The sequence below is a fragment of the Bubalus bubalis genome, chromosome 12, assembly GCF_019923935.1.
Source record: "Bubalus bubalis isolate 160015118507 breed Murrah chromosome 12, NDDB_SH_1, whole genome shotgun sequence".
Taxonomy (NCBI): domain Eukaryota; kingdom Metazoa; phylum Chordata; class Mammalia; order Artiodactyla; family Bovidae; genus Bubalus; species Bubalus bubalis.
In genome coordinates, this window is record NC_059168.1 from 62,393,632 (window position 1) to 62,403,433 (window position 9,802).

Here is a 9,802-nt window from a genome sequence, read left to right on the forward strand (position 1 = left end):
AGGGTATGACTGTGGCTTACAGTCGTGTGCAGGTAATTCTCCCTACTCAACTGAGATTACCATGATTAGCTCTGGTCCATAAAGGGAAAGCTAAGACACAAAAGCCTCAGTGATGTTCCAGGCCACACAGTCAGCAACCATGGCAGGAAAGGAGTCTCTGAGGGCCCCTCTGAGGTCACACATGTTCTCTGATTATTAAGTATAAAACACCAGGGTGATGCACACAATGGAATGTTTAAGCCAAGATGTCACCGAATACAGAGTATGTTGATACAGCTTTATCTGAGAAGTTACATAATCGTCCTAATGTGGAAACACCATAAAGGAATTTGTGACTTGGAATGAGGAGAAGTGCATTCCCTGGGAATCACTCCTCAAAGCGTATAGGGAGATGTTCAGTGAGAAACCCACTCCCCTAGATTGAGCAGGTGACTTGTAAAAAACAAACAAAACAGCCCAATGAAGGCTTTCTGAGGGCAGGCACTGTGCCCAGTTCAATTTAATGAGACTTAACCAGACCCCTGGCTGAAAACAGTCTCCAGGGACCCCATCTTTTCGCAGGGCGGGGAGGTCTATTCTATATTCAGTCTCCTGTTATATAAAAGTCCCTACTCTGAGTCCTCTCTGCCTCTTGCTTTTAGGTCAAATATTTATTTATGAAAGCCCAGAGGCCTTTCATTATCTTTATACCCTGGAAGGTTCGAAATGAATCTTTTCTCGCACTTCGTTGAAATTCTTTGAAAGAAATCTCGAGCTCTGGAATCCACCTCCACCTCCAATCGTCCCTGGATCTCGGCCTCCACTGTCCCACCTGCCCCCAGGCGCAGCCAGAGAAGGAAGGGGGTGGCCGGAGGGGAGGGGCGGGGATGTCACAAGCACCTGTCACCTGGCAGGCCCCGGCCTCACTTCCTCACCCCCGGCCCCACCCACCCTGCCGCAAGAGAGGACCGACCAGGCGCCCGCCCCCTCGCACGCCCCGACACTGGCAGGCCAGTCCCTCCCGCCCCAGCCTCCTGCCGCCGTCCAATGGCCGAGGGGCAGGGCAAGCTGAGCAAGCCGCGGCAGCCCAGCCGGGTCTCCGCCCTGTTCCCGGTTCCCGAACCGGGCCCCGGCGGCCTTTAAATGCCGCCCTAGGCCGACACGGCGCGGCCTTCGCCACCTTTTTCCTCGGGCGGCGGCAGCGGCACCCCGACGAAGAAAGCAGCTTAGACTCTGCAGCTCCGTCCCGGCCGCGGCGGCTACCTCCGACCTCCGGGCCCGCGCCGCCTCCTTCGCCTCCCCCTACTCCTCCCCTTCCCCCTCCCCCGGGTCCCGCTGGCCCGGTCGGCGCCGGGCCCCTGGGCGTGCGCGCGCGCGTACCCGCGCGTGTGTGCGCGCCCCAGCCAGCCTCGGACCCGCGCCTCCGCCCGGCGCAGGACCGCCCCGGGATCCCAGCCCGCGCTTCGCGTCCCACGTCCCCCGCCGCCCGGCCGCCAGCCGCGCGCCCCGCCGCGCCGCGCGAGAAGATGGCGGGGTCGGTGGCCGACAGCGATGCAGTGGTGGTGAGTGCGGGCGAGGCGCCCCCTTCCCGCGGCCCGCACGGCCCCGCCGCTGGCTCCCGCCTGGCGGAGGCCCAGCCCCGCGCCCCCGGCGGGAGAAGGCGCTCCAGTACCTGGTTAGAGGGAGCCGGCTATGCGCGACCGAAGTGGGGGGAGGGCTGGAGGGGTGCCCCGTGGGAGGACCGCTGGCTGAGTGGAGGTGTTGGGGGCGGCCTGCGCGTGGGGGTGAGCTACAGCCCACTCCGCGCCGTGCAGCCACCGGCCAGGTGTGAGTGTGCGCGTGTGTGAGTGTGTCCGGCGCGCGCGCCCCGTGTCCGCTCCCCCCTCCACGACATCCCGGGGATTCCCCCTTGGAAATGGGTCCTAGCCTGGGGCTCGCGGGAGAAGTTGAGCCGGGCTGCTGCACTCCAGCCACGTCCTGGAGGACAGGCCTTGGCGACAGGTTGGAGAGGAGCCTGCCTTCCTCCGGAGCGGGGCTCTGGTTCCCCAGTGGGCCTCGACCTTCATTTTGATCTAGATCTGAAGGGTCTGGGGAGCATCAGAGACTTAGCTACCTGATAGAAAGGACGGGTTTGGTTCCGGGGTTTTCTGCGGGTATTCGGTGTACTGAGCCTATGTTGTGGGGAGGGTTGCTGGATTCCTCCAGATTTGTATAGGTTCTTCCCCGCTCCCGCTAACACCCACCTCCGAAAGCCTTTGGAAAGCCAATCTGTGTGCTTCTATTTTTAGAAACTAGATGATGGGCATTTAAACAACTCCTTGGGCTCTCCAGTTCAAGCCGACGTGTACTTCCCACGACTGGTAAATGATTTTGTTCCCTCTTCGGTGTCTGCCTGTACCCTCTTGTTTCTAACTGCATTTTCAAATGGGTCAAGTCCTAAGGAACTGAGGGCTTGGCTCTTCTCTAACAGGCTGTGAACTTTGCTTCTGCTCTCATCCTCTACAGATCGTGCCATTTTGTGGGCACATTAAAGGTGGCATGAGACCAGGCAAGAAGGTGTTAGTAATGGGCATTGTAGACCTCAACCCAGAAAGGTAAGACAGATTCCTTGTCTCCTATGATGCTGTCAAAAATCTTGGCTTTCTCTGCCCACCCAAGCCAAATGAAAAATACAGAGACAGAGTTTGGAGAAAATAAAAGGGTGGCTTTACTCAGCCAGAGGAGGGGAAAGCAGGCTAGATCCTCAAGAACTGTGTGCCTCTCCCATGAGGAATTGGGGGGGGGGGTGATTATATAGATGAGGGGGTCAGTGATGAGGAACAAACGTGTGAAGGTCTTGTATTCTTCTTCCTTTTGGATCATTTCAAAAACAGTCATAGACTAGCCATCAGGTAGCCCAATAGTTGGGTCCATTGTCTTGCATGAATTGTACTGTGGCCTCCTTTCTGTAATGCAAAAAGAAAGGAAAAGAACTGTGAGGGGTCGTCTGCAAAGAGAGTGCTGTAAAGGTGAGCCCCAGACAGAATGTGATCAGCATACCAGGTTAGTCTTGATTACCTACTACAGATCAGGAACAGTTAAAGTGAAAAAAAGAGCTCAGAAAAGGGCAAGAGAAAAAACAAAACAACTTTTTCCTCTTTTTTCACTACAACACTTATACCTATCCAGCAGTTACGAGGTCCTGCTCACTCTTGTTGTGGCTTTCTGCTGCTCTTCCAACCCCTGTGGCCAGTGTTACTCGTTGCAAGTGCCAAGAAAGTACTATGTTCCCATGAAAAGAATGTGTATGAATCTCAGCAGCCATTTCTCTAGACAGCTATTTATATCAGAGATTATAAATATAGACCCACATCATTTTCTCTTTGACCCTTAGGGAGGCCAAAGGACTTTTTTTTTTTTTTTTATGTTTTTCAAACACAGTGCTTGGAGTAAGAACTATCAATATAAATGAGAACCAAACTACAAGATATTGTTTCCCTTGGTCAGTTTCCCCTGGCTGTTTTTGAGTCTTCTGAAATGGGTTGAAACACAGATGTGTGGGTAGTTTGGGGTATCTGAAATGTCCACAGTTAGTTACTTTCATCTCTATCAAAGTTTTCTCCAGGGCCACCTCCTGTGGGTAACAAAATAAACTAGTTTGATTGTAATCCTACTTATCCATGGTCTATCACACCCCAACCCCTGCCCTGTGGAGAGTGGTGGCCCGCTAAAAGCTGACAAATCCAGAGAGGAAGAAGGAAATGGGAGCCTGGGTCTTTGTTAAGTGTTATTTTGCTCAACTGTGAATAAATGAGATTATTTTCTTTTAAGCTTTGCAATCAGCTTGACCTGTGGTGATTCAGAAGATCCTCCTGCCGACGTGGCAATTGAACTCAAAGCAGTGTTCACAGACCGACAGCTACTCAGAAATTCTTGTATATCTGGGGAAAGGGGTGAAGAACAGTCAGCGATCCCTTACTTCCCATTCATCCCAGACCAGCCATTCAGGGTGAGTACCTCGAGTGCTTCAGCTCCAGCCATTGGCAGGTTGGTGATATTCTCATCTAAGATGTGCCAAGAGTGCTTTAAGCGGCCAGAATTTTTGCATGTCCAGGAAATTTGTCACCTGATGGTGAAAAAAAGAAAAATGATCAAAAGAGCTCTGTTTGCTGATATGAATTAAGTCAGCAGTAGCTCTTGGTTCTGTTTAGCCAATACATGTAAATAAGCCCATATTTACATGTCTAGATTGTTAAGAATAAATACTTCTCTGTGTAGTATTCAATATAGTACTAGGCATTTAATAGATAATTGTCCTAAGCTAACTATTTAATAAATATTAATAAATACCTAGAATTTCTTTATTTTTTTCAACCTTTAAGTAGTACCAGACCATATCAGTTATACCTTTTTTAAGACTAGAGCGATTATTATTTTATTTTCTCTTGTTCCCTTTGCTAATGAGGACTAGCAGTGCCGTTGCTCCCCTGGTGGCTCAGATGGTAAAGACTCTGCCTGCAGTGCAGAAGACCCAGGTTCCCTAGGTGGGGAAGATCCTCTGGAGGAGGGCATGGCAACCCACTCCAGCATTCTTGCCTGGAGAATTCCATGGACAGAGGAACCTGGCAGGCTACAGTCCATAGGGTCATAAAGAGTCAGACATGACTGAGTGACTAATGCTGGGTTAAGTGGCCTCAGTCTACTTCATTGTCACAGGCTGTGTGGCTGATAGATTCCTTCCCTTGGGCTGGAATGAGTATAGATTTGCTCCCCACTATCTGTCAGGCAGTAAGCACAGCCCAAATTTCCATTCCCATCAAATAGCACGAGCTGCACCTTCCTCTATGAAGGACATTGCCAAGTAAAAGATGCAAGTCAGTAATGTGTTAGAAAAGAATTTACTGACCTGTCGGACCTGGTGATGAAATGTCTGCGTTATACTTTGTTGTGCTTAGTTGCTTCAGTCCTGTCTGATTCTTTCCAACCCTATAGACTGTAGCCCAGCAGGCTCCTCTGTCCATGGATTCTCCAGGCGAGAATACTAGAGTGGATTGCCATGCCTTCCTCCAGGGGATCTTCCCCACCCAGGGATCAAATCCGTGTCTTTTACATCTCCTGCATGGGCAGATGAGTTCTGTACTGCTAAGCTACAGGGGAAGCCCTATACTTTGTTAACATACATCATAATAATGACAACTTGGCTAAGAGCTCCCTGTTTCATATATACCTAACAAACCAGAACTACCCTTAACCTGTTGCTCCTCATCTAGAAATGTACGAAGGCCTTATGAATAAGTCATAATTTTTCTTCCCATCTTGCAGTCTTGCGGGGAAAGAAGAATCTATGACATTCACATCAGTGATAGAAGAGAGACTAATTGCCCTTCTAGCATAGCCTGGGGAAGGTACCCCTACCCTTCTCTAGAATGATAATGACCCTGAGGCTCCCCTGAACTGTGACAGTTTCTTAATGGTGACTCTTAATGCAGAGCTCATGAGTGTGAGTAACCAAAGCTTCTGCCCAGTGGAATAACGCTCCCCAACAACAAAATTGAGATGGAATCAGCCCTTCTTGGTGATATAATTTTAGTAATAATATGCATTAAATGTGACTAATATCACATATGGAATCTCTCCTTACATGATGAATACAAATGCTTTTAATAAATACATAGTGCAAAACCAGTGATTAAACTCTATGGTGACTTCCTTAAGTTAGAAAAAAGAGGGAGAAAAAGCTTTTACCATATGGAATCAGTATTTTTGTTTGGCTTAACAAAGCCTTGTTAATTACACATCCTTGGTCCAATGGTAATTACTGTGTATCCTTCTCTGCTTAGTGTTTATCTTGTTTGAGTGTCCAAACTGTTATTACATGCTCCTAATGGTTACCTGCTCTGCCTTGTGAGGGGCTTCTCTGAAGGTGGGATAGAATTGTTCAGGGGATGAGGATGGAGGCATTAAATACCATATAGATGAATCTATACCACTTTATATCACTTTCTGGCATGCAATGAGAAGGGAGAAATAGTAAGGCAATTTTACATCCTTCAAGGACATTGAATAGTGTAGAGCAGTGCCTCCCAAAGTGTGTCCCTCATTCCAGTAACACCAGCATCATCTTGGAACTTGGTGGAAAAGCACATTCTTAGACCTTACCCTTGACTTACTAAATGGAAAATTTGAGGGGGGAGGTGGAGCCCAGCAGTCTGTTCTATAGCCTTCTGTCTGATTCCAGTGCACTCTAGAGTTTGAGAACTACTGAGGATGTTGCCTTTCTCTAAAATGAGGTATTTGTTCATTTTTCCCAGCAGAGTTCATTGAAATTATGAACTGAGGGTTTTATTTTGTTTTTTTTCCAGGTGGAAATCCTTTGTGAGCACCCACGTTTTAGAGTGTTTGTGGATGGACACCAACTTTTTGATTTTTACCACCGCATTCAAACGTTATCTGCAATCGACACCATAAAGATCAACGGAGACCTCCAGATCACTAAGCTTGGCTGATGTTTAAACCATGTCTGTTTCAAAGAGCATCAGGTGCCACAACTGCCTGACTGTTGATCTGGAAGAAGTGTCCTGGCAAGGTCTAAAGACTTAAAAAGAAAACAAAAAGGCAGACTTCACTGTCTCTTCTTTCTGTGCAGTTTAAACCCAAAATGACTTCAACGGTGGTTTGCCCTTAGGAAGCTATCGGAACTAAGACACCGAGCCATTATTCCCAGAACAAAGTAATACATTTATGCTGGATTTTATTCAGACTAAACTGAGATGGATTTGTGACTATTTGTGATTTGGTAATAAGTTATTCATCTTTTCACAGCAAGGTGATATTTAGAACAAAAGTGCTAAAGACTTAAAACAACAACAACAAAGACGGTACACAGAAATCAACTCATTTCTGCACTGAAGTGGAATTGTGTAGCACAACCAACATTTTAGTCAGGGTATTTAACATAGAATGTAGGTTGTTCGAGGGTTTTTTTGTGTTTTTTTTTTTCTTTTTGCACAGCATAATGTTAACTCAGATTTTTTTAAGCTTTCTTGTAGTTATTTATTTCTACTCAGTGTATATGTTAGAGATGATTAATGTCTCAAGAACAGCTTGTTATGAACTTTTGAATGTACAATTATCTTAGGTCTGAGTGGGGAAATTACCTATTACAGTCATGAGAAAGGTGAGTTTCTACCTTAAAGAGTTGAGTCTTATCCTCCTACCCCTAAACTTAGGATCTCTTGATATAAATTGCTGTAAGTGCTTTTGGGAAAACTTTGCAACAGTTCAGCAAGACTGCTTTTCAAGTTATTGATTATTTAAAACTCTACTTACATTGCTTTTTCTCCATACTGTGAAATTAGCACAGTATTACCTTCCTTAAGACTAATTAACTACTTTTCACTGGATCTACATAATAGCTCATCAAGTTGTTATTAAGCTAGTCGAAAACACATTAAGAGGTGATTGCATCGATAGTTTTAAAAATGGACTATTATATACATTTTTAAAGGTATAGTGTGAAAATGATTTGGGAATGCAATGGAAAGCAGAAGCAAATGGCCCCAAATAACTTACTTGGAAATAATTTATATCAACTTAAGCTGTTAGCTCATTGTATCACTTTTATTATGTGACCCTCACCAATCCCTAAGCAATGCCTTTGGAGCTTCAGAGTAGAAGATGCTTCCCTACTGTGTGGGCTCTGCTAAGATAGTATGATAAAAAAAGATCCAACCTAGGAAATGATCCAGTTAGTTTATCTGAAAAGTTAACTCCCAGGACTGTAGGTCTTTGAGTCCAGCCAATAGTGTGAACACTTCAGTGAAGCTCTGGGAGTTTCCCTGTTCTTGTGGAACTGATGAGACAGCAGGGAGTCTCCAGGAAAAGCCTGCAGTGATGCACACGTCACTGCAAGGCAAGGGATGGTTGGAGTCCTGGGTGCTGGATTCCATAAACTGCATCGGCCTTGGAGAGAAGGACCCTTGGCATTGCTCTGGTCAGCTAGTTTAGGGGGGTAAGGGGGTGCTGGGGTGGGGGTGTATTTATATATAATTTAGGTTTTATTTGTACAGCGTCTTGTTATGACACGTCCTTGTCCTGCTTTGCTTTTGAGTTTTTTTACACAACATGCAGAGGCACTGAAGTGGCCACATCATTTTCACGTGTCAAGAATGTAGACAGTGTTTCAGTACCAAAGTTTAAGAAAAAGCAAAATAAAATTGTGAATTTTTTTTATAGGTGATATATTTAGATTCTCCTCAGCTTTGAAACTGTTTAGCACAGTTCCATTGTGTTATGTAAGAAGATGCTTTACCCAACAAGACTGGCTGAGCATTGAAAAGCTTTATGTCCCAGCTGACTTAACCAGCCATATTCAGCCAGGAGGGCTGTGCTCCGGCTCCGGGTATCTTGAAGCCCGTGACTAACCTTGTGCAGCCACTAGATTTTGTCAGGTGTTTGTAGAGAGACCTAGAGGGCACCCTGAAATATATTGGTACGGGTTTTGTTCTCGTTGTGGTAGAAGACCCCCCCCACACACACAACAGGAGTTTTTTCTTTGAGTGGGCATCCATTCCCGCTCACTGCATAATTCAGCAGAAACTAGAGGAGTTGGGCGTGTAACTGTTGGAACTGACCCTGTTCTCTCTACCTATCAGCTAACTGGTTAGCAGCCAAGCCCTTAGGCAGCTTAGTGTAAAGATACACTGTTAACCCTTCATTGTTCTGTGGGGTCAGTGAGAACCTCTTGGTTAAGCTTATTGAAATTTATCTGAATGATGTGATGGTTTGATTCAGGTATAATTAAGTTAGCAGGGGGCTAGTCCAGCTGTATTAATCATTAGCTGTAAACTGGAAACTGTTCATATCTTCTCATCAGCATGTGAGGTCTAAGGTGGGAATTCAGGATGAAAAGTGCAATTTTAAGCTTCACAGGAAAGCATTTGGGTGTGTAAGGTGTTATTTCTGACCAGAGCCCTAATTCTGCAATATGACCAAAACCAAGGAACATAAATAACAATCAGGCTCTGGGGGAATAATAGGCAGGCTTTAGACAATCTGTTCATTTCTGCATCAAAATTGGAGTGAATGTATGTATCTATTTAAAAGTTAATAGAAGTGACTTCTACTTTCTGGGCTATCCCAGAATTGTCTTAATTTTTTAAAAAATTTGAAACCCCATTTCAAATCATGCCAACCTTAGTTCAAAACCTCCAAAGGGATCATTCTTAGAATTGTTGATGATTTGTTAAAATGGCAAATCCTTTCATTTGTATTAAAAAGAAAATATCCAAAAAGAGGGAGGGAGCCCTTTTGCCTTGAGAGAAACACCCTTGGCATTTTCCAGCTACATTATTAATGTAGAAATAATGTTCCTATGATGACATATTTTCAAAGAAACACTTTCTTATTTACTGCGTGGTGTAAAATGTTGCTAAATGTGTTTTAGCGTTATGATGTCACTGCTGAAAGTTATTTGCACTATAATAAAGGAATTTTCTACAAAATGGTTTCCAATTTATAAGGTGCTAAATTTGGTACCAGGTGTGATGTACTTGGGCTTCCCGGGTAGCTCAGTGGTAAAGAATCCTGCCAATGCAGGAGACACAGGAGACTCAGATTCAATCCCTGGGTCAGGAAGATCCCCTGGAAAAGGAATTGGCAACCTACTCCAGTATTGTTGCTTGAAAAATCCCATGGGCAGAGGAGCCTGGCAGGCTACAGTCCATGGGGTTGCAGAGAGTTGGACGGGACTAAGCACACGGGACGTGATGTGCTTAGCGTGGACCATCTGGTAGCACAACCCTCCCGCCCTCACACACTCACTCCAAGACCACTTGTTTGTGTG

At 45.9% G+C, this 9,802-nt stretch overlaps 1 protein-coding gene and 1 long non-coding RNA gene across 3 annotated transcripts in view; one reads left to right on the top strand and one right to left on the bottom strand.

Moving 5' to 3' along the window:
* Window positions 1-2,170, bottom strand: part of LOC123328548 — a 165,727-nt gene extending 163,557 nt beyond the window's left edge. For both annotated transcript variants that reach the window (XR_006543439.2, XR_006543438.2), the window contains exon 1: window positions 1,652-2,170. This is a non-coding gene — a long non-coding RNA (uncharacterized LOC123328548). The remainder of the gene's footprint in view (window positions 1-1,651) is intronic.
* On the top strand, window positions 1,012-9,461 carry LGALSL (galectin like). The gene is made up of 5 exons (XM_006079811.4): window positions 1,012-1,541; window positions 2,268-2,339; window positions 2,485-2,573; window positions 3,790-3,967; window positions 6,321-9,461. Exons 1-5 carry the CDS (start codon window positions 1,506-1,508, stop codon window positions 6,462-6,464), a joined length of 519 nt encoding a protein of 172 aa, XP_006079873.1. The 5' UTR covers window positions 1,012-1,505; the 3' UTR covers window positions 6,465-9,461.
* Window positions 9,462-9,802: the final 341 nt, after the last annotated feature.

Coding starts and splice junctions, on each gene's coding strand:
- LGALSL (XM_006079811.4), top strand. CDS start 1,506: ATGGCGGGGTCGGTGGCCGACAGCGATGCAGTGGTG. Junction 1,542..2,267: donor CCGACAGCGATGCAGTGGTG/GTGAGTGCGGGC, acceptor TTCTATTTTTAG/AAACTAGATGATGGGCATTT. Junction 3,968..6,320: donor TCCCAGACCAGCCATTCAGG/GTGAGTACCTCG, acceptor TTTTTTTTCCAG/GTGGAAATCCTTTGTGAGCA.